We start from the raw sequence: 23431 nt of genomic DNA, 5'->3' as shown, positions 1-23431 counted from the left end.
GATCACCTGAGGTCAGGAGTTTGAGACCAGCCTGGCCAACATGGTGAAACTCTGTCTCTACTAAAAATACAAAAATTAGCCAGGCGTGATGGCAGGCGCCTGTAATCCCAGCTACTCAGGAGGTTGAGGCGGGAGAATCTCTTGAACCTGGGAGACAGAGGTTGCAGTGAGCTGAGATCGCGCCACTGCATTCCAGCCTGGGTGACAGAGTGAGACTCCGTCTCAAAAAACAAACAAAAAAAGTCCTCTCCCAAGGCCATGCTCCTGGTGGCAGCTGGCACCCAAAGGCTGAGCACTTTGAGCAGAATGGAAGCCTGACCACTTGCCCTGACTTAGAACAACTCTGCAGGGCTAAGCCAGCGGAGGTGCACACTGGGCTTGCATTGCTGCTCAACCTCTCCCTCTGCTCCAGTCTGTCTCCTGGGCCTGCTTTCCTGGGTGTTGATCCCAGGAGCAACCACAATAAATGCCCTGCATGTTGGCCTCTCCAAGCCACTTCCCAGGGAATCCAACCTGTGACAGGCACAGCAGATGCAGAGATGAGTAAGCCATGGTCTGGCCTTCAAGAATGTCAAGGCCAGGTGGGAAGTGCAATCTCATGCAGCTCGCTGGGGTGAGCACAAAGTGCAATGAAGCCTGGTTGGAGGGGCTGGAATTGAGGGAGTCCAGGCCCTATTGGGGACCAGCCAGGTTGCCCACGAAGGTGTTGGTGAGTGTGGTCTGGCCAGGAGAAACAGGGAGCCCAGGATTTCAGTGAAGATTCTGTGGAATGAGGCCTAATGTCAGCAAAGCAGCTCCAGAGTCAGCAGCTGTGGAGAGACAGCCCCCCAGCTAAGTGGGGTTTGCGAGTAAAGAGGGGGCTGCCGTCATGCACAGTCCAGAGTGAGCAGGAGTGACCTCCTACTCTTCCACGCCAGGTCCCTCTCTCTCCCTTCTGTGTCCTGTGCTTTCCGAAATGGAGCTGGCTGACACCACGTTTTCCATCCTTCAAACCAACTATCTTCTGCTGACTCCCCTCTCACCTCCAAAAGCTAGGCCTTTCTCAGCTGCTCCAGTTCCTTGATCCCGCCTCTCTGAAGTCCTGCAGCACTGGCTCGTATTGCCATACATGCAGGCTGCTCACATGACTTTCATGGAATCATAAAGTTGGAAGCCACCCCGGAGGCCCATCTAGTGCTGCCTCCTACCTCAGGGAGGGCCCTTCTCTACAGCCTGGCAGGGCCAAACAGTCCCACTGACTGGGAACTCTCAGAAGACAGCCTGAGCTAGTCAAACTTTCCTTCCTTTGAGCCCAAACTGATCTATCTCTAGAGTCACTGATTGAAATATCACTTCTTTTCCCATATGATAGTCCTTCAAATCAGATGGTCACACAAGAGTCACTTTTTCGAGTGCTGATACATTGTTCTTGTCAGCAAATCCTCACAACAATCCTATAAAGAAACCAAGAGTGCTCAGAAAGGTTGAGGAATTTGCTGTGGTTACCTTCTGCTACCAGCTGTGGTTATTTCTGTTACCAGCAATAGAGCTGAGATCTGATATTCAACTCCAACTCCAGTGCTCTTGAAGCACAAAAGCAGATTTGGCATCACAGAACCCTCCAGATGCATTCCCAAGGACTCTAAGGAGTTGAGAGAACTCCTCTAGGGTTCACTACTGGTGTGGGGCTCAGAGGCTGAAAGCCTGGCAAGCAGGCAGGCACGATCCTGTAATGGATGGCTCCCTGATACACCCCCCTGCAGGTCTGAAGTTGGAAGAGAATTATGAGGGCTGTGAGCAAGCTCTCTGGAGTGCTGAGCTAAGGGTGCCCATGGCCACAGACACGGGAGGAAGGATGCCAAGGAGGCAGGCACATCAGTGGTCCTTCTGCCAGCTTCACCAGTCCACTGAGCCTTGCTGTCTTTATCTTGCTTTAACCCCCGAAACAGGGCTCTCTCCCCGGCGACCCGTACCATGCTACCCTCAGCAGCTCAGAGTTAAGATTCTTTGGTCAAGCTTTTTTTTTTTTTTTTTTTTCTTGAGATGGAGTCTCGCTCTGTTGCCCAGGCTGGAGTGCAATGGCACGATCTCAGCTTACTGCAACCTCCGCCTCCCAGGTTCAAGCTATTCTCCTGCCTCAGCCTCTCGAGTAGCTGGGACTACAGGCATATGCCACCACACCTGGCTAATTTTTGTTATTTTTAGTAGAGATGGGGCCTCCCTATGTTGGCCTGGCTGGTCTTGAACTCCTGACCTCAGGTGACCTGCCCACCTCGGCCTCCCAAAGTGCTGGGATTACCGTGTGAGCCACTGCTCCTGGCCTGGTTGAGCTTTCTGACTACAATCTGCATGAAGGCGGCAAGTTCTTTCTGCTGACTTTGTTGTCACTGAGAGCAAAGCAATATGTCTGTTTTATTTTTTTCTTTTGAGAGAAGTGGTCTCGCTAAGTTTCCCAGGCTGGCCGCAAACTCCTGGGCTAAAGCAATCCTCCCACATTGGCCTCCCCGGTAGCTGGGACTACAGGTGCGTACCACTGTGCTCAGCTCAAATGTCTCATTTTAACGTCGTCTGCATAATAATGACATATAACAGCTAACTCCTCAAGAAATAATATTTATAAATGATACTACCTGTGTTCAACATCTCTCCCCTCTTAAAGATTGCTTAATTTGAAAACAAAGTACTCTATGTCTTCCTGTTAGACCCTGTCCTAAATTCCCTATTTCCCAGGCCCCTCCTATATGGTTAGAGGAAATATAAAGAACATGCAATCACCCAAGCAAAGTGAGGACAAAGATGGCTTCTCTTCAGCGCTGAGTCTAGAGAGCAGAGAACAGGGCAAGCTGGAGCCAGATACCACTGGAGAAAGCAGCCGGCCATGTGTGAGGCCAGGTTACAGAATCAGTTCAACTGCCCATCAGTGGGGGCTGCGATGGCAGAACCCAAGACCCCTTCAGCTGAGGCTGAGCCCAGACTAGGGCTAACAGCACCACCATGATGCCAATACACTGCCCTTCATTCCACTGGCTCAGCCCACCCCAAGGTCAAGCAGGCAGATGACCTCCATGCCCCAGCAGCTTGACAATGTCTCTTCTAGTGGCAAGGCTGGTGCTGCCATTGCTTCCTCCACGTGAGGGATACAAGTGCCATAGGAAAACGCCAATCCGAGAGTCCACAGCCCTCAGTAGGAGGCAACCACTGCCCAGGGAGCAGCAGACATGAGGCAAAGGAGACGCGGGGAGAGATTTAATTTACATAGCAGCCACTTGGGGTCCAGTCAGGGCTGGGGCAGTGGGGGAATCTATAACCCCAGAGGGTACCCCCCAGACCCCCGCCCCCGGGAGACCAGTCCTCACCAACCCTTGGATGGGGCTCCCAAGGTTGTGCAGAAGATGCTCCAGTCAAAAGGAGAGAGACATTTGGGAATAAGGCTGTCCCCAAGTTGGGGGAAGTCCACGGCCTGGAGTGGTGGCCTACGTGGTGGCCCAGGGGTCTGAGAGACCAGTCCATGTCCTGGGCGAGTCCTCAGCCTGGTGGCCCTAGAGGAAGCCTTCGCGGCGGAACTGTTCCTGGAGGAGGGCGCGGTACTGGTCAAATCCTCCTTCCACGCGGGTGACGCCGCCTCCTTCGCACACCCACAACTCCCGGCACACCAGCCTGATAAAGCGCTCATCGTGGGACACCAGAATCACACCACCCTGAAAGACAGGAGAGCAGGAGGTGCTCAGGGGGACACAAGAGGCACTGAGGCCTGGGAGGCGTGGTCAGGGTGAAGGCACACTCACCCTGAAATTGTTGAGGGCACGGCCCAGAGCCTCGATGGTCTCCATGTCCAGGTGGTTTGTGGGTTCATCCAGAATGTAGAAGTTGGGGCTGGAAGGCAGAACCAGGAAGGTGGGCAGTGAAGGAGTGCGGTGAGAGAAAATAAAACCTTCTGATACAGTTTTCTACTGGGCAAGAAAGGGAAATGGGAGGGGAAGAGCTCTGGAAAATGAGGCCTCACCAGGGCATAGTCATCTGAGCAAAGGCCACTCGGCTCTTCTGGCCCCCAGACAAGCTGGCAACAGGACGCATGGCCAGTTCTCCGGAGATGCCATACCGACCCAGCTGGTGACGGTACTCCTCCTCAGGCCGCCCTGGAAAAAGACTCCCCAGATCAGGTGGCTTCTTGGCCCAACACCCTCCCTGTGCCCTCCAGTCACACCTCCAAGTCCCCATGTCCTTCCATCTAGGCTTGGCAGGGCTGCTCTGCACTCACCCCAAGGCAGGCCTAGCTGCCGGGGTCAGCCTCAGCTCTCTTCCCTACTCAAACTCTTCCCTCCACTCAAATCCCTAACTCACCAGGAAACTTGCGCGCCAGCAGTTCCACAGCACTGACGTTTAGGTCCAGCTGCTCCACATGGTGCTGGCTGAAATAGCCAATCTTCAGATTCCTGCAGGCAGAAACCGAGGTGGAAAAGCAGACAAAGGCAATGGCCATGAAGGAGCGCAGACAGCATGGGTGCCTGCAAATGTGCTCATGGGGGCAGGGGTGCGGGTGGGCCTGACCTGTGAGCGTGTCTGATGCCCCGAACAGGTGCCAGGTCCCCCAAAAGCAGCTTCAGCATGGTAGACTTCCCAGCCCCATTCTCTCCAACCTTAAGAAACATGAAAATGTCATACAGTGTGTGCCAGAAAAATAAATACAGTATGTTCTCACTCATATGTGGGCACTAAAAAATGTTGAGCACATAGAAGTAGAGAGCAGAGCTGTGGTTACTAGAGGCTGGGAAGGATAAGAGGTGAGGAGGGGAATTGAGAGAGGGGTTTGGGAGAGGTTGGTTAACTGAAACAAAATTGCACCTAGATAGGAGGAATGGAGGAATAAGTTCTAGGGTTCTACAGCACTGCAGGGACGCTACAGTTCACAATGATTGATTGTACATTTTCAAAAAGCTAGAAGATTCTGAATGTTCCCAACATAAAGTGATAAATGTTTATGGTAAATATGCTAATTACCCTGATTTGATCATTACACATTGTATACATGTATGGAAATATCACTCTGTACCCCATAAATATGTGCAATTATGTATCAATAAAAACAGCACCGCTGTGTGTAACACAGAAGAGAAGGAAATTAGAAGGGGTCCCAGGCAGTCCCCAATCCCGATGACTCCTTCAACAACCAAAAAAATATTTTTAAAGACTCTAGCCGGGGGCGGTGGGTCACGCCTGTATTCCCAGCACTTTGGGAGGCTGAGGCAGGCAGATCATTTGAGGTCAGGAGTTTGAGACTAGCCTGGCCAATATGGTGAAACCCCGTCTCTGCTAAAAATACAAAAAATTAGCTGGGCATGGTGGCAGATGCCTGTAATCTCAGCTACTCATGGGGCTGAGGGAGAACTGTTTGAACCCGGGAGGCGAAAGTTGCAGTGAGCCAAGATTGTGCCATTGTACTCCAGCCTGGGCAACAGGGAGGGACTCTTGTCTCCAAAAAAAAAAAAACTCTACAGAAAAATACATATACTAAGGGGAGCAATACTTGAGTATTTGCTAAGTGCTGGGGACTTACTTCTCCCAAGAACCAAGTGAGGTAGATGTCAGCGCCATCTTAAGGATTAGGAAGCTGCTTGGTAACCAAGCTAGGAAATGGCATAGTCAAGATCCGAAGTCTGACCCTGAAGCCCATGCTCTCTCCTCAATGTCTCAAGGTTTAGAAAACTCAGAACCGAGACCAATAAGGTAAAGCACTGCTTTAAGTATTTTTAAAACACTATACACCAGGCTCTTCCTCCCTGAAGAGCAGCGCTGTGCAGCCAGAGGACAGGGCTAGTATAAGTCCTGCAAAGTCCTTAGCCCAGGCCCTCACTCCTGTTCCATGGACCTCGTCCCTTTACAGCCTGAGGATCTGGGCCAATCCACACCACACACTTAGACAGGAGAGTCCCAGCTCACAGCACAGAGAAACAGCAGCCATACCACACAGATGCGAGACTCGAGATCAGCAGACACAGAGAGGCGACTGAAGATGACGTGCTTCGGATCATAGTAGAAATCCACCTCATCTAGCTGCAGAATTGGCGGCGAGAACTTCTCAAACCCATCAGGGAACCTGCAGGAGGTAGGGGTGAGGATGTAGGGGCAGCTGGAAGCAAGCAATTCCCCACCAGTCCCAGTGGCCCAGCACTTACTTCATTACGACCTCTGATTCCTTGTCCACAGGCTTCAGCTCAGGCCTGGGAGAAGAGATGAGGTAGACTAGATTTATGACTTAAAAAAATAACTTCCTGCACAAGTAATATATGTTCAGAGAAAACTTAGAAAGGGCTTGTACTCCTACCACTCAGGTATCATTACTTTAGAGTCCATTCTTCTCGTTTACTGTATGCTAAAAAATAGAATTAGGCTTTTTGTGACTTTTTATCCCCAGTTACTATATCGTGATATGTTTCCATGTCACGAACATCTAAGCTTTATGATTTTAAGCTTCCTGCCAGCACTTATAGAAAGGGCACTTCAAAATTAAACTCCCAATACACATTATCATTAGTTATTAAGGAAATGCAAATCAAAACCACAATGAGCTATCACTTCACAGCCACTAGGATGGCTAAAACTAAAAAAAAAAAATAGTCAATAACAGTGTTGCCAAAGACATGGAGAAATTGGAACTTTCATTCCTTGTTGGTAGGAATGTAAAATGATGTTGTTGCTTTAGAAAACAGTTTGACAGTTCCTCAAAACATTAATTTGGAATTACCAGGTAACCCAGCAATTCTGCGCCTAGGTATGCACCCAAGCAAGCTGAAAACATATGTCCACACAAAAATTTGTACACCAATGTTCACACCAACATTATTCATAATAACCAAAATGGAAACAACCCAAATGGTCCCTCATGACTCAATAAACAAAATGCTGTATATCCACCCAATAGAATATTATCCAGCCACGAAAAGAAATGAAGCTCTGATGCGCGCTACAACATGGATGAGCCTCACACATGATGCCAGGTGAAAGACGCCAGGCACGAAGGTCACATGTTGTATGATTCCATTTATATGAAACGCCCAGAATAAGCAGATACACAGAAGCAGAAACAGAAAGTAAATTAGTGGTTGCCATGTGCTAGTCAAGATTAGCCCTCCAAGAACAGTGTGGAATACTCTGCTTCCCAGCAGAGGAGGAAGTCACAGTTGGCTTCTAGCGAAGGGGAGACCTAGAATGGTAGGGCAAGGGTAGCCTGCAAATGACGAAGGAGATGAAGAGAACAGGAGTCAGGCCCTGGCCAAGGATGCTGTACTCACAGCTTCTCCAGCATCTTGAGTTTACTCTGCACTTGAGAGGCCCTGTTGGCATTGTAGCGAAACCGGTCAATGAAAACCTGCAGGTGGAGGAGTGCAGGCACTGGTCAAATTCCCCTACTATCCCCCACTCTGGAACCCCTGGGATGGGATCCCCAGCCTTGCCAGGCCCCACACCTGGATGTGCTGGCGATACTGCTGCTGCGCCTCATATTCACGCTGCTGGTTGAGCAGCCGCTCCTGCTTACTCTTGATGAAGGTCTCAAAGTCTCCCCGGTAACCATCTAGCCGCTGGCTGTGCAGGTGGATGATGTCTGTGGCGATGGCATTCAGGAAGTTGCGGTCGTGGGAGACGACTAGGATTGTGGAGGGCCACGTCTGAGGGGTCACAGGACGGTAGGCCCAGTTTGGGAGGGCAGTCAGTTCTCAGGCCCCCAGGTATCTTGGAGGCCGCCTTTCCCCAACACACTCCAGCACCCACAGGCACTCACCTGCAGGTAATTCTCCAGCCACAGGATGGCCCTGACATCCAGCATGTTTGTAGGTTCTGGAGAAACAGGGGAGCACACACTTGGGATTGAAGGGCTGGAGAACTAGGAACTTGGATGCTACCACCCCTGCCCACCCTAAAGTCAGGGTGCCTCATTTCAAACTCACCATCTAACAGCAGAAGATCCGGCCTACGAAAAAGAATACACGGCCTGAGGTTTTAGGTCGGCAACTCATGCCACCTCCCAAGAGCTAAGACCAATCTTCCATAGGGCTTCATACACTGGCCCAGAAGACTCACCTAGCAAAGAGGGCCCGGGCCAGGGCCAGCCTCATCCTCCAGCCACCTGAGAACTCCCTAAAGAATGATGGAGTCACATTATGGGTGGGTGTTCATCAGGGCAGGAAGGGGCTGAGACAACAGGGTTCAAAGCCAAGAATGGCAAGGGTCACTCACCGGGTGGGCTGCTGCTGCATTTTAGGGGTAAAGCCAAGCCCAGCGAGAATGACTGATGCCCTAGTAGAGAAGAAATTGAAGAACTCAGTTGGAACAGTCCACAGAAGGGAAAGGAGATCTGAAGGAGGGAGGGGGAGCTTTAAATACCTGGCAGGTGCCTTGTCAGCCTCAATCTCCTCCAGTTTGGCATAGATTTCTGCCAGCTCTGCAGCTTCAGAGCCCTCCACCCTGGAGGGAGGAGAAACAGCAATTGGCCTAAACGGGGGCAGTCTAGGAGGATGTCCTGCACCCTATACCGTTGGAAAGGCCATTGGCTACCTTGTGGCTGGAAGAGGAAGAGAATACAGGAAGGGTTTGCACAGTGCTCATTACCTTGGGCACTATGGAAATGGGCACTGTGGAAAGAACAAGAAAGGGCAATGGGCACTGTGGAAAGAACAAGGGCTTCTGAGTCCCAGAGTGCCAAGTTCTAAGCTCTGCTGATTACTAGGATGTACATGCAAATTATGGATTGTTCCAGGATGGCAGGCACTCTGTAAGTGACAGCGGCTGCTAGTTACTCCCTAGCCGGGAGCCCTCACCTGCCAGCAGCAATATGGGCACTGAGCTCCCGCTCCCGCCGTAGCAAATCCTCTCGCACACTGTCACTCTCCAGCACACTCTGCAGGGCAGGAGTGTCATCTCCAGCAACCTCTTGCTCAACATGCAGCAGGGAAATGTGGGCTGGAACCCGCAGACTCCGGGTGGCCAGCATCTTCAGTAACGTTGTCTTCCCCAACCCATTCCGCCCCACCAGCCCGTAACGGCGGCCCCATGCCAGGTTCACATCCGCTCCAGCCAGCAGTACTCTGCAGGAGTGGAGAAAGGAGACCAAAGATGCTCTAGAAATAGATGCACAGCAAGTTTAACAGCAAACCTAACATTGTTTGTAGCCCCGTTTCACCTCTCCAAATTGTCCTCTAATTAGAAAAAGAAAGCCAACCCCTGCCACCACTATTCCCTCACCTATCGCCAAAAGACACATCAAAGTTCTCAATTCGCACATCATAGGATTTGTTCTTGCCAGATGATTCCAACCGACTCTCCTTTCTGCTGCCTGCCTGGCTGGCTGATGCCTCTTCTAAGACTCTTTAAAGGGAGAAATGGACAGCTCTTAGTGCTCCCCACCACCTTCTGTCCAGGCAAAAACTGCTCCGCTCTCTTCTGAGCCATGCTTCCCCCACTCACAGAGGGTTGCTGGTCTTGAGCGTGTCCTTCTCTGAGCGCTTCTCCTGCTTTGCCTTAAGTCGAGCCTCGGCCTTCTCTAACTTCTTTGCATTCACTGTCTAAGGGTCCAAACACATCGACTTCACTCTAGGGTGTAGGCTCAGAAAGGAACCCCAAGAGAGAACATCTCGAGTAAACCCTCTTAACTTACCCATGATGAACAGACTCAAAGGCTTAGGAAAAGACATAGTCAGAAATCCCCCAAAAAGATACTGCAATTAGACAGTCAACTCCCAACCCCATCACATACAGTCCCCTCCCTTGCTTCCTCCTCCTCACCGAGGACTGTTCCCTCTTTAGCAGTCCTGGAAGTTTGGTTCCACAGTCTGTAAGCGATAAGAAAAGCAGTCACCTTCTCCCTGAGGGAAGGGAAACTAACACTTTGAGTGACTAATATGAACCAGGCACAGACACAGACGTTTTCTACAAAGCCTTATAATACTGCAGATAGATGGTTATTATCTTCCCTGCACTAAAAAAACAAAGCAAAACAAAACAAAAACTCACGTAAAAGGATACAGAGGCATAAACGAGGCTGAGGACAGATAACCAACTCTTACAAGATCATGCAGCTGGTTAGCAAGTTGCAAAACTGGGGGTGAAAGCAAGTCTGTCCAGCTCCAGGCTCTTATGCTTCCTACCATACCCAAGAGCAAAGAGGGAGAACCCTCCAACCTCCTCCCCATCCCCATCATGGGCTCTTCTGCCCTCAGTAAAGACATCAACTAGCTCTTACAACCTTGTCCTGTGGAAAAGACGTAGGAGCCCTAAGCTGCAGGCAGCAGATGGTTGGGGGCGGAGAAAAGCACAGGGGGGCAGTTAGTTCAACCTCCCCTCACTCTCACCGTAGTTCTCCGTTATCTTTGACAACTGGATAGGGGCGTCCAGTAGCACCTGGCTATTTCCCTGGCTTTGTGGCTCAGCCCTATGTGGGTAGGGATAGAAAGCGCAGAGTTAGGAGTTGAGGGAAAAGCTCTATGGCCATCAGATCTTCTTCCCCCACGTCTTGTCTCCGGACCGTTCGCCGTCCCTTCGCCCCCATCAACCCCTACTCCCTGGCACATACAGACGCAGAGTGTTGTACATGCGCTGGCACACGGCCCTGATGCCCGCGTCATCCTTGCTGTCCCCGGACACCTCTTGCAATAGTTCCCCTACAGCTTCCACTAGGTCATCCACAGACTCGAAGTCCGCGCTGCCGCTGTGCAAGACGCCTGGGCAGGGCGTGGTAGAACGAGGAAGGTATCGGGTAGGGTGGACACACAAGCAGTTTCAGTCCCCAGACAGAGGCCCCAGTCCAGGCTCCAGACCCAACCAGCCCCCGGGACAAGAGGTCATGCAGAGGAAAGGCCTGACTACAGTCCCGGGCACGACGCTCGCTTAGACTTTCCCCCGGCCTCCACTTCGGTCTCCCCAGCCGGCCAATTCAGTTCTGCTTACCGGTCACGTAGTCGAAGACTTGTCCGTCAATTTCGGGGAACTCGCTCCGCAGGATTTCGGCGCAAGTCGCCATGTTCCACTCAGGAACCCGTCCGCGCAGTCGCTGTGAGACCCCGGCCTAGGCCCGCCCCCCGCCCTGCCCCCGAAAGCTCGCCCTTCCTTGCAAAGCGCATGTGCAGCGGTGACGCAAGAAAGGAGCGGAGTGCGCGGAGCCCGGTGGGCGGGGCGAGCGGAGCCTTGAGGAGAGGCGCCGAGTCTGCGCCGGAGCCGCGCTCTCTGCGCGTGCGCGACACCTTTTCCGCTGAAAGATTAGCCACATGTGCGGTTCTCACTGCCTTCTGGGAGGTGGAGTTGCGAGAGCTAGGGGTGGGGCAAGGGCTGGGAGCTCAAGGTTTATCGGGGCCGCGAGGCACCCGTGGTCTGGCGGGTGGGAGCCTCCCAAGAGGCAGGCGGCTGATAAAGCACTTTGGCTTTGCCAGGTTTTATGCGCTCCCTCGAGGGGCGTCTGCTGCTGCTGCGTACCCAGTCAGGCCCATTTTGGAGCCTGCCCAGAGCTTTGCTGACTCACCCCGGTCCCTGACTCTCAGAAGCCCCCTGCTCAGTGCTTTGTTTTCGCGAGCCCCCAGACCCTAGGGGCTCCTCAGCCTGGTGGCCAGCGCCACCCGCCTCCCCGCCGCGACCGCCTTTTCACTGTATAATTCAGCCGACTTTTGTGAATTGAGCCCATTCAGTTCTTCCACCACCCCAGGGCACGACCAAATCCACCGCCAAAGGGCAAGAAAACCAGGACAACGTGGCCTGTATAAATTATTTCCTACCTACACCCTGAGCAGACTTCTGTGCACTCAGTAAATGCCAATAAAAGGCTATTTCCTTTCACCGATTCCCTCGGGAAGTTAGGAATTTCCTCCAAAATGACGCTACTGCTTTATATTTAATGTGAATATTCCTCCAATTGGTCTCTAAAAGTGGCACCGAAAATTACATGATTACCCATTCATCCCTTTGGATTAAACATTGCCATCATGAGGAATCAATCCCGATATTGAACCATTTTACAGGAAATACAGGTAAAGAGGAATATGTTAAGTGACTTCATGGGGACAACCGGCACATTCTGATGGGGTAAACTACAGAACTCTGGTTTCTTCGACAAAATTGCAAGACCTGAAGGGAAACATTGATTTTTAAAATTTGAGAAGCATTAACCAACCACAATGGACCTTATCTAGAAAAATTTGATAGGACATAGGACACCTGGTTAAGTGAACACAGACTGGATGTGATATTAAGGAACTGGCCACACATTGATCATAGTTGAAGCTGGGTGATGAGACACGGAGATTCATTATATATATATATATATATTTTTTAATTTGAGAAGGAGTTTCGCTCTTGTTGCCCAGGCTGGAGTGCAATGGCGCTATCTTGGCTCACCGCAGGCTCCACCTCCTGGGTTCAAGGAATTATCCTGCCTCAGCCCCCGAATAGCTGGGATTACCGGCATGCACCACCACGCCCGGCTAATTTTGTAATTTTAGTAGAGATGAGGTTTCCCCATGTTGGTCAGGCTGGTCTTGAATTCCGGACCTCAGGTGATCTACCCGCCTCGGCCTCCCAAAGCGCTGGGATTACAGTGTGAGCCACCGCACCCAGTCCATTATATTATTCTCCTTGCAAATCTTTCCTCTTACCACCCAGTCAGCAAGATTTGGGAAGCTTGGGTAAATGATGGACTTAAAAGGTCAATTTCTTAGGATGGCTACAAGACCAAATGTAAACTTCACTTAATCTGTGCTTAATCTAATTAGAAAACATCTGCCTAAGAATTAGAGAAAGAGCTGGGTGCTGTGGTGGTGCGTGCTTGTAATCTCAGCTACTCCAGAGGCTGAGGCAGGTAAGATATCTTGAGCATAGGAGTCCGAGGACCAGGGGGAATAAAAAGAAGCTAGGGAAAGAATCTACCCCCAGGGTACTGGGGCCCAGTGGGGCTGCTTGCCCTTGAGGCTTTCTTAGAGGAGCCAGGAAACCTGGGCCCAAAACCCACAAGGATAAGGGCTTGGATGGCCCAGGAGGGGCCTAACTGGGCCAAGACAAGGAAAGAGCCTTTAGAGTATTCAGAACAGAAAACTGCGGGGAGAGCAACACCAGTTCCCTCCCCATGTAGCTGCCACATCAACACTAAGCCAGCAACTCCACTCTACAGAGTTTATTGGGTTTGTAACTGGACAAAGTCACACGTGTACAAAATGAAGCTCACACTATCCCAAAGCAGAGTAGGGACTGAGGCCGGGGATCCGTTACTGGCCTTTGGGGGAGCTCTGAGGTGAGGGGCAACCAACCCTCCCACTCCAGAGCTGTGGCCACACGGGTGGGAAGGAAAGGGAACCCACCTGGCTTTGGTCACAGAACTCAGAGCCTGGCACTAGGCCAGGACAGACAGGTGGATGGGAGAGCAGGAGCCTCAGAACTCCCCTGCCCAGGGAGCCCAGGGGCTGCTCCACCGGTCCCACTTGCCATGTGCTTGGCCCAGACCTAGACTCAGGGGCTGGTGCAAAGGGAAGGCAGCAAAGCAGGAGGGAGGAGACACTGATGTGTGGTGGGGGAGGGAGTGCCACCTGGACCTGTGGAGGAGGGTGGCTGGGGAGGTGGGCTAGCTGCCTAGTGGCAGCTAGCAGCGAGTTTCATAAATGCCGCTGCGGCCAATGTAGCGCACCCATTTGATGACATCATGGTCGCTGTAGTTCAGCTTCGGTTCAAACACCTTCAAGTAGCGCACCTTGAGGCCAGAGGGCGCGAATGGCACCTGGGCAAGGACAGCTCGTTAGAAATGTGGCCTTCCTCTTACAGCCGCTCTCCTCTGGGAAGTCCCGTTGCCCTGCCCTACTTCATCTCTACTACAGGTGTTTGAATGGCTGGGGTCCTGAAAGAAGCTGGGGCGGTGTGGGACCTTCTAAGAGGTGACTAAAGAAGAAAGCCCTACCTGTGACACCTTGAATCAGTTCCTTTAATCAGCAGGAGACAGCAACCAAAGAACTGCTTTAGAACATACTTACCCTGCTCAATATTATGAACTTAAGAATAAGGTGGAGAAAATTATGTCTAACATGTGCAAAGCAAAGTCAGCCCATTATCCTGTCTGTAAGTAAACTTTGTGTCTTACCTGGCATTTAAACAATCTTAAGTTTTTTGAAAGAACTGTGTTAGGACAAGCCGAGAGAAGTAAAAGATTTGCCTCATTACAAATAGTAATTTCTACTAAGAGGCTTGAAAGGGGAAGAATGGATCTATGAATTAAAGCCAGTTCTTCTTTCTAGGCCTCAGTTTCCTCATCTCTAAGGTGCAGTGGTTTATCAGAATGATCTCTAAGACATTTTCCAGCATACCCTGGCATGACTCTAGGCCCCTCCTCTGCCATACCTCAAAGTTCATGGAAATGGGGGGTCGAGCCCATTTCTTCTTGTCGTTGGTAGGCAGAAGCTCAATCTCTGCGCTGATCTGCGATTCCTTCATGCCTGCCATGCGCTTGATCCTGGGAACACAGGGACAATGGACAGCCCACTGTGGCTTGGAGGAGTTTCAAGGGCAGTTGCCCATTTCAAGCAAGGAGAGAGCCCAGGAGCTTGCAGGAGGTGCCAGAACAAGGAGAAGTGGTCAGGACCCTGCTAACCACTTGCTATGGAACCTTGGGTCTACTTCTTTAGAACAACAGGACGCAGTTTCTGCCTAGACACTTGGGCATGCTATCGTTTGCTTTGTCTGCTTCACAGATACATTACAAAGGCAAGCAGGGAAATGCCAAAGCATCTTAAAAAATAAGCACATGCATGAACCCAAATGCAGGCGTGTACATACTCACACGGAGGTATAAAGACTGACAGTACAAGCAGAGGCTCCTAGAAAAGCAAACAGGCACACTCCCCCACCCCTCATTCAGAAGGATCAAAGCTGAAAACAAGAGGGTATACTGGGATCTTGAGCCCTGCTGTGGCCTAATGAAGCAAAGACTCACTTCCACACGATGGCATTCTCGCTGGCCTTGTACTTGGCCTTCCCCTTCATGCAGATCACCTGCACCCCGCTTGTGTTCAGTGGGGTTGGGATCCTCACCTAGAAGTGACACACCTGTCAGGGAGCTCTGTCAAGCTGTGACATCAGCTGCCTTTATTCCTAGGGACAAGTTCTTCCTCCTCCCTGAGCCCTCTGTCCTCACCTCAATCTTCTGAGCCAGCAGTGAGGGTTTAAAGTTGGACTTGATGACCACCTTGACCTCCAGTTTGGTGCGTCCCACTTCTCGCACTAGCGGGATCACCCGGAAGGGAAGGATGATGTCCTTGGTTGTGCGATACCTTAAGGGATGGGAAGCACGGTTACCAAAGAGCTGACCCACTTCCTCTCCCCAATCTCTGCCAGCAGCACTGGCTGCCTCCTCATACCCCAATGGCACCTCATAAGCTCAAACTCTCCATCTGGCGGGATAAAGCTGATGCTGCGTTCAGAGTCAAACTTGCTGAGTCGCACACACTGGTGGAAGGTGCAGTCATCAATGGCAATTGATTGCTTCCCGCTGCAAGCAGGGGCAGAAGAGGAGGTCTCATTGGTACAGGAGAATGACAGGTGTCACGCTGGGAGACCACTCCACCCCAGGTTGGCACCAGAGACTATGAAAAGTTGCTAGAATGCAGCTTGGTGACTCAGGGGTCTGCCCCAGAGCTTGGGATGAGAGGGAAGGCTTGCAAGCTCATCTTTTGGGGCTCCTTCTGCTCGGGACCTGGATGTTTCAGGCACACTGGGCAGAGGCTGTCAGTATGTACAGAAAAGGCCTTGGTCCTAGGGACCAAACAAAGGGGCTTGCTCTCTGAGGACGATCCCCTCATCTCTCTTAGCACTAATGTCAAGAGCGAACAGCCAGGCTTACCGTCAGGAACAGAGTTTGCAATTACAGTGGGAATGAAATCCAGAAGAAACCTGTGGTTCACTAGACCCCACTGAGCCCTCCAAGGGACACCCTTTCCCACCAGCTCTCCTGCCTCAGGCACCTCTTGCTTGTTTCATCAGCTGTGCCTTTGCCCTGCTTTTCAATAACAATCTTGTCATTCATCCCAAACTTGCATTCAGGCATGCCACTCAGGTAGCTCTTCATCACCACCCGGCCCGACACATGGGCACTCAGCACCTGCCCTGGTGATGGAACAGATAAATGGGGAGCAGCGGAGTCAGGCAGGCAGGCCCAGGATCCTGCCCTGGGCCCCCTCCAACTTTGTCGTGAGAGGGACCTCACCTTGTGGGGACATGAGCAGGTTCACACTCTCCAGCACATCCAGGAAGAGCTCATTCCGGCGATACTTGATACCCTCTCGCCGCCAGCCAATCTGCCCAGTCACCTGGCTGGTGATCTGTGACTGCTCTTCTTTTGTCTACATGGGGGCAGAAACAAACAGCAATGGCCTCACTCCTCTCTCCCTTTAATCATCCTGTCTCTATCCCCACTCCACCCTCATTCCCCCTCCCTTCTAGTCCCCACCTGTAATCTGTTTTCCCCTATAAGCCCCAAAGGGCAGGGCCTAGAGAAACAAAGCAAAGCTACAAGGGTGGAAGCTAAGGCAAGAGCTTACCTGATGCTGGAGGCCGCAGGGCCAACGAGGTGCCCACATGAAGCAGCAAGGGAGGCAGAAAAGGAGGAGAAAGCTATGAGGCTTGGATCCTAGAGGAGAGGGCCCAAGCTCTTTCCTCCTGAGGAACACCAGGCCTCAAGACCAGGCCTCCTCCCCCACCCCTCAGTGCAAAAGGAAACTGCTTGAGCTGTATTCCTGGTAACAGAGATGCTGAATTGGCTGCTCCTGCAGTGGGAGGACCATACGGAGCAAAAGAGGCCTGCAATCATGCCCATGGCAGGAGGCTCAGGCCAGCACTTCCTGTCATGGGAGGGCTCATGAGTCAGCTCGGACAAGGCTCAGGGGCCAGCTGAGATGAAGGGACTCCATCCTGACTATAGTCTGCACAATTCAAGTACCTGACTCTTGATGCCCTGCTGCGTGATGAAGGTTTTCAGCGCGCCTGTCTCGGAATTCTGTGGGTAGCCAAAGTCTAGAATCTCTGCAAAAAGAAGGGACCCATCAGCCCCTGGACAGAGCTTCTTCATTCCAGTCCCTACTTGGGCCTACACATCTAACCAGCACAGCTCCCAAAGCCCATGTGGGGTCATCCGCAACAAAGTCTTCTAGCTTTGTAGCATTTATTCTGTGATTTGTGCTTTATAGGAAAACAATTCAAATGTTTGATTTTTTTCAAATAGAGAAATCAAGGCCAGGTGCAGTGGCTCATGCCTGTAATCCCAACACTTCGGGAGGCCAAGGTGGGAGAATCACTTGAGCCCAGGAGTTCAAGACCAGCCTGGGCAACATAGCGAGACCCAGCTCTACAAAAAATAGTAAAAATGAGCCAAGCATAGTGGCATGTGCCTATGGTCCCAGCTACTCAGGAGGCTAAGGCTGGAGGATTGCTTGAGCCTAGGAGGTCGAGGCTTCAGTAAGCTGTGATTGTACCACTACACTCAGCATAGGTGACAAGAGCAAGACCCTGTCTCAAAAAAAAAAAAAAAAAAAAAAAGAAATCAATAGAAGAGTCACATGGCCAGTGGGTGGCAAGTCAAGAAGGTTTGAGCCGTTTTCTCTAGAAAGTAGACATTGGGAAGGTGGAAGTATTCACCTTCTCTTAGATCACACTCTACAGAGGAACAGAGATAACAGTGCACCCCAAGAGGCTTGTAATATCTCACTCTCCCCCAGGCTCTGAAGCTGCTGCTGAGATGGAAAACTGGGTGGATAGTTGGTGAACTAAGATCCAAGCCACAAAGGAAAGAGGATGAATACAGAGGCTCAGCCACCAAACCTGAGTCAGGTTCTTAGCCCCTTGGAAGACCACCTGCTGGCCTATTTCTGTGTTCTACTTCAGCCCAGCCTTTAGGTCTGGATGTGAACTGGCCTTCTGAGGGGCATAGAGATCCTAGCCCAAGAGACCAGATACTCAGGAAAGAAAGTTCAGAGTGTACCAGAGCCTCGGACCTACACCCACCTTCAGGCCAGGCCCAGCCTGGTTCTTTCCCACCCTAGGCCCACTGCTGTGCCAGCCCGCCAGCCTCACCATCCAGCAGCTCATATATGAGCACAAAATTGTTCTTGATGTTTTCCTCGCTGATCTTGCCAAAGTAGGCAGCCATCACGTCACACATCTTATAGAGGAATTCGAAGACCATGGCAGCGTTGACATTCTGCTTGGTGACTGCTGCCAGCCAAATGTTGGACCGCTTAACGTGGAAGAAGCTGGTGCGAGCAATGTTGGTGACGGGGCTGCGCACCTGCTGCCGGGCATGGATAACATTGACCCGAAAGGCATCCACTGCGTTCCTCCTGAGGGAAAAGAGTGCATAGGGCCTGCTCAACACCCAGGCGAACCTTACCCCACAAGGATCAACAACAGCTGCTAACAGCCCCACCCTCCTTTCTGCAGAAGTCTGACACACACACTCTAAAGAAAGCCAATGCCTAAACTACTGGGGTGGTTCCCTTCTTATGACTCCCTGTAGAGGCATGGGAAGAGTGTCTGAGCTGGGCTAGTGTCTAAAGGCCACAAGAAATAGGGAAGTCAACTATTAAGGCTGATGTAACCTTAATAAAGTGAGGTTCATCAGGTTTAGAGACAGATATTCTTGACTCCCAGGGCTGGCCCTAATTTCCCAGCTTTATCTAGCTTCCCCGTAAGCTCCCAGGTCCAGGACAGAAAGAGACACTGCTTCTCCAGTCCTCCCGCTAGTGATCCCACCAGTGGTGGGGGCCGACTCCTCCAGATGTTAGACAAAGCCAGCATGGCTTCAGAAGTCACAAAGGAGGGAGAAGTACCAAGGGGCCATGGAACTGTGCTACCCATTCTTACCCAGGATCCAACTCCAGAGCAAGTTGAGGGAATGAAAAAGGATGCAGGAAAACGATGGGGGCAGGCCCCCACCCACCTGTACCTGGGCAGCAGCTTGAGAGGCCGCTTACCTATTACTACGGCAGCCAATGAGATGGGATGAGAGAAATGACGCCAGCAAGAAGAGGAGAGTGACAGCAACGAGAGAGAGGGTTAGACACACAACACACCGGGAGGGCAGCACACACCGTGAGGTGGAAGCAGACAAGACAGGCAAGGCAGCGTGTGACCTGGCCTTGGCTTGCCCAGTCCATCCAAGGCAGGAGGGGGTCCGGGGGTGTAGCCAGCCAGGTTCAGACAGGCCAGGCCTTGCCACAGCTGCAGCTCTAGCTCATGCCACACCACCAGCCAATGGACAAACACCCGCAAGGGCCAAGCCAGCCCATCAGCCAGGGAGCCAAATGAAGAGCACTGCCACAGGCCCATTCTGGGACTTTATCTCAAGCTCTCTGAGGAAGAAAAACAGGCAGCAGGAACCAGAGGAGCCTAATCTCATTAGCGCCTCGGAGGCTAGGACAGGTCCCCTCAGTCGCAAAGAACAAGGGGCATGCAAGGGGGCGCAGAATGAGAAGGCAGGCTGTGGCTCTGTGTGAAGGCCCAGGATATGGAGCCGCTCTGGGTCTACTGAGAGGGTAGCATGGCTTCCCTGCCCTCCCACAGTGACCCAGAGAGTGCCTCCCGCTTCCTCCCAGCCTCTCCCCAAGGAATGGCCCAGGGGAACTGAAGACAGCTGAGTCAGCAGCCTGACGACTCCTGAGAAAGGGAGCAGGAGAGGACTGGGCAGCCTGGAGAGGCTTTCAACAGAATCCAGTGAAGGCGTTTGATATGGGAAGGGCTTCTGAGAGCAAGGCTTAGATGGATTAGTGCCTCCAGCCTGGCCACTAACCCCATCCACTGGAGACATTTCTCCTCCTCCTCCTCAAAGAAGGAATTCACCAGCCTGGGCAAAGGCACTGTAACTAGAGAAACAGGACGCAGGAAGGGAAGGAGTTCCTAAAGCTGTGGGACCATGCCATTCCACAGGTCCCACCTAGGGGCCGGCAGGCTGGCTCCGGGGCCAATACCACCAGACCTAATGGGAGCCAGGCTACATACACTAGCTGAGCTTCCAGGGTGCAGCCAGGGGTCAGGGTGGCCCAAGTCAAGCCAATGGTGGGAAAAGACCTAATCCTGCATGCTGGGGCTGGGGGGCTGGAGTGGTGGGGCACAACTGGCTCCGCCAGGGGACTCACCCGATGTCATCTCGGTAGACTCGGGAGATGAGCACCTCCCCCTTGTGATTATAGATGAATAAGCCTCCAATCATGGCGGCAGATCAGTCTCCGCGGCCCATCGCTCTGAGAACAGACCTAGGACAGGCGGAGGCGGGGGCGGGGTAAAAGAAGACCTCAGAATCCCTGCCAACATCCCCTGTGGAGCTGTGCGGGTCACTGGAGCTTTTTTCCTGACTCAACCCTTTAGCAAGTGACCCTGCAGCCCTTCCAGACATGCCCCTCCCCTCAGCCAGGCTCCAGTTCCTGTTTATTCCGCACTAGATGGGAGAAAGAAACGGAGAGAGATTAGGCCCAGGATTCTAAGGCCATTTTGACCCTCCCTTTCCTGGGGCTGAGCATCAGTAACCCCCGCCCCCTCTCCCCAGCACTGAGCTCAGGAATGATCCTTTTCGGCCCCCTCCTGTGCAGACTCTCAGGCTCCCGCCAGTGAGTCACTAAGGCCTGCCTGCCTGCCTGCCTGCGGCTGCAGGAATGGCGGTAGGAATTACTCCAGTTGGTTCAGGCCTGGGGCCCCCAGGCATAACCTTTAGAGCATCCAGTCTCTTGGGCTCCACTACCCTTCAGAGAAGGTCGCAGGGCCTGAACTTCCGGCACTCTAATTCACAGAATTCAAACATTCCAGGAAAGGGTATAAGGAGAAGAGAAGGGAGCCCTTAGGCCCTAATGTGGACCCGGGAGTGTGGCTTAACCTCTTCCAGGCAGTGGAATAAGTAGGCAAAGGGCACAGGAGGAAGGTCCTAGTGCTGGCAGACTACACTTCCGTCACCCAAGCTGCTTATTACAGTTATTTCTGATTACCACCCCGCTTTCAAAAAGCTCTGGAATGCAATAAAAATAAGGACTGGGGGGTGGGGGTGGCGCAGGCTCATAAAATTAAGAAATCCTTCCATTTGAAATCGTGATTCCAGGCCCATGAAGTAACTCATTTCTGGCCTGGGTGCCTATAAGCAAGAGGCAGGGATGTCAGGATGCCTGAAATATCCAAATTATTTGGGTCAAATTAATTTAGGCTGTTTGAGAAAAGGCATTAATTTGGTTTTAGATTTCCTGGATTAGCCCTGGTATTAATTTCACAGGGAGTACTTTAGAAGACTTTTCTAAACTGGAAAATAAAGCCTTTTCCTGTGGCTGTCAAGGTCTTCCAGAGGGGTGAGCGGTCTCTCAAGGTGGTGGACTCATCCCATCCCTCAGTCCCAAACAGGCTGAGAGAGGAGATGCAAAATGGAGGTAGAGCCTGGGGCAAAGAACCAAGTCCACAGGTATCGAGTGGTAGGTAGCGAAGGGCACCCGAGAACCAGAGGTGGGGCTCTGGGCAGGAATGGAACATTTAGTTAAGGGGAAAGACCCGCAGTGAAAGCCAGGCAGCGTCCTCAGGTGAGCCCACAGCAGCAAACTGGGCTGGTGGAGTGCACCTAAAGGTAAGGGCTTCCAGTATGGAAAAGGTCAAGGCTTTAAGAAGGAAAAACCGGCCGGGGGAATTGACAGTGGTGAATAAGGGAAAGCTGGGGAGACAGAGCCTGCTTGGGGTTCAGGTGCAGAGTAATGAGGCGGTGGTGGGCTTTTCGCCTTGGGGAGGACATTGTGGGAAAAGATGGTGCCATGGGGGTGCGGGGGCTGTCACAGGTCTAAGGAAGAAGAGCCGCAGGGTGTCACTGAACTAAGAGGAGGGGGCGCCGCATGGTGTGAGACCTGTCACGGTGCAAGGCGGCGGCACAAGGGGGTGTCACTGTCCTACGAGACGGGGAAATTGTCCTTGCGCGGAGGGGTAGGGGGTTGGCAAGATCCTAGGGAGGGGGCGCTGCGCAGCGTTCCTGCTCTGGGAGGATTCCAGGCGGTATCCCTCTCATGGGAGGCGCCAGGTGGGTCAGGTGGAGGGCACCGCTCCCCGCCAGCCCTGCAATCGCGCCCCGGGCGCCCCCGCCCCACCGTCAGCTAGCTCCCGGGTCCGAAGGCTGAAGCCACTCCCGGGTGTGGGCAGCTTTCCGCCAGCTCACTGCAGGGCAGGACAAAGCTGCGCGGCGAGGCAGACGACCCGCAGCGTCCTCCCCCACGCCATAAGGCCAGATCCCCGGCTCACCTGGTGTCTGCGGCCCCCTGCTCTGCCGGCCCGGCCACTCTCCGGATCCCAAGATGTCCGCCCGCCCCCTGCTCGTCTGCCCGCTGCCTCGGCTTTCACCGCAGTGCCGCCGCCCCGCCCCGGCCCCGGCTGCGCGTGCGCGCCGGCGTCTCGCGCCGACTACAAATCCCGTCAGGCCTCGCGGCCTCCTTGCTTGCAATTTGAAGCTCTCTAGGTTTAGCAAAACTACAACTACCGACTGCCTTCGAGAAACCGCCCCCGCCTCCGGAAGGGGTTGGCGTGGCCTTAGTCGGCCCTACGAGAAATACACATTCCAGCACACACCGCTCCACCCGCCTCATTTTTTTTTTTTTTTCCGCTGAGCGCTCTGGGAATTGTAGTCCCTGCACTTCCTCCTGTTCCTATTTGTGTTTTGGAGAGCTTTGGGATATTAATGCCATTTGTAGAAGCACATCTGTTAAGCCTTGGATTGCTGTAGGCCTTTTCTGTCTCCAGAGTCCCAGGACTGGCTGTCCTCACTCTACACACAAATAAATACAACTGGGCAGTAGAAGTGTTTGTGCTGAATTTACTGCTTTCTAACACTACCTCTGATTCTTCCAAGCTCTTCTCATATATTTGTTCCGGACATGAGCTTTTTCCAAGGGATCAAGACCCAAGGAGAGGAGCGGGGAGGAAGGAGGCGACTACTTGGAAGAAACTAAACCTTTTCACAAATAAGTCCATGACTGTACACTCTTCCTGGAGGTCAGCTACAGCTTTTCATGAACGAGCCGATGTTCTCCTTAGCTATACCTATGCGACTGTGTATGTCTTCTAAAGACGTTCGAAGAGTTGAATTTAGTTTGACATGGGATTTGAAATCCCCTCTTTGATAAACAATCTTTACATCCAAGCTGAGGAAACAGACCCAACCCTCAAACATGAAAGGCCTGCTTGGTTCTTGCAGAGTCTGAAGAAAATCTGTGGGCTCTTCTCTTTCTGTAGGCAGAGATAAACTGCTGCCTTCCTTGGGCAGGACTACGCCTGTCATGGGAGGAAGGAAGGGCAAGAAAGGACAGATCTGGTTGCAAATGTTACAGTCCTTCCCAGCCTCCGGCCAGAAGCCACGATGTGGCAGGATGAAGATCTGACCTCTCTCAAATCATAGTCACGGCTTGAAGTCATTAAGTGACTGAACACAGGCACTTCT

At 52.3% G+C, this 23431-nt stretch overlaps 2 protein-coding genes across 3 annotated transcripts; both read right to left on the bottom strand.

Moving 5' to 3' along the window:
• Positions 1 to 3210: 3210 nt before the first annotated feature.
• Positions 3211 to 11494, bottom strand: ABCF3 (ATP binding cassette subfamily F member 3). 2 transcript variants are annotated; one of them, XM_054479475.2, is made up of 21 exons: positions 10918 to 11494; positions 10544 to 10691; positions 10323 to 10402; positions 9757 to 9803; positions 9439 to 9536; positions 9217 to 9339; positions 8793 to 9059; positions 8359 to 8439; positions 8212 to 8271; positions 8056 to 8112; positions 7923 to 7945; positions 7757 to 7812; positions 7443 to 7643; positions 7269 to 7345; positions 6153 to 6197; positions 5941 to 6073; positions 4528 to 4616; positions 4321 to 4412; positions 3983 to 4115; positions 3765 to 3852; positions 3211 to 3677 (listed from the first exon to the last, which is right to left on the bottom strand). In XM_054479475.2, the coding sequence occupies exons 1-21, from the start codon at positions 10988 to 10990 to the stop codon at positions 3519 to 3521; spliced, it is 2130 nt and encodes a 709-aa protein (XP_054335450.1). In that variant the 5' UTR covers positions 10991 to 11494; the 3' UTR covers positions 3211 to 3518. The 2 variants fall into 2 exon arrangements, with proteins under 2 accessions (XP_054335450.1, XP_054335451.1); XM_054479476.2 differs by lacking the exons at positions 9217 to 9339; positions 9439 to 9536; positions 9757 to 9803; ... (1 more) ...; positions 10544 to 10691; positions 10918 to 11494 and adding an exon at positions 8530 to 8536 and having other exon boundaries at positions 8793 to 8892.
• Positions 11495 to 13111: 1617 nt separating this feature from the next.
• AP2M1 (adaptor related protein complex 2 subunit mu 1) lies at positions 13112 to 22436 on the bottom strand. The gene is made up of 11 exons (XM_054479477.2): positions 22240 to 22436; positions 20121 to 20237; positions 18061 to 18326; positions 16931 to 17013; positions 16199 to 16334; positions 15957 to 16098; positions 15365 to 15484; positions 15131 to 15266; positions 14930 to 15027; positions 14338 to 14449; positions 13112 to 13723 (listed from the first exon to the last, which is right to left on the bottom strand). The coding sequence occupies exons 2-11, from the start codon at positions 20192 to 20194 to the stop codon at positions 13589 to 13591; spliced, it is 1302 nt and encodes a 433-aa protein (XP_054335452.1). The 5' UTR covers positions 20195 to 20237; positions 22240 to 22436; the 3' UTR covers positions 13112 to 13588.
• Positions 22437 to 23431: the final 995 nt, after the last annotated feature.

Source organism: Pongo pygmaeus, chromosome 2 (assembly GCF_028885625.2).
Source record: "Pongo pygmaeus isolate AG05252 chromosome 2, NHGRI_mPonPyg2-v2.0_pri, whole genome shotgun sequence".
Taxonomy (NCBI): Eukaryota; Metazoa; Chordata; class Mammalia; order Primates; family Hominidae; genus Pongo; species Pongo pygmaeus.
This window is presented reverse-complemented; position numbering and strand designations above follow the sequence as displayed.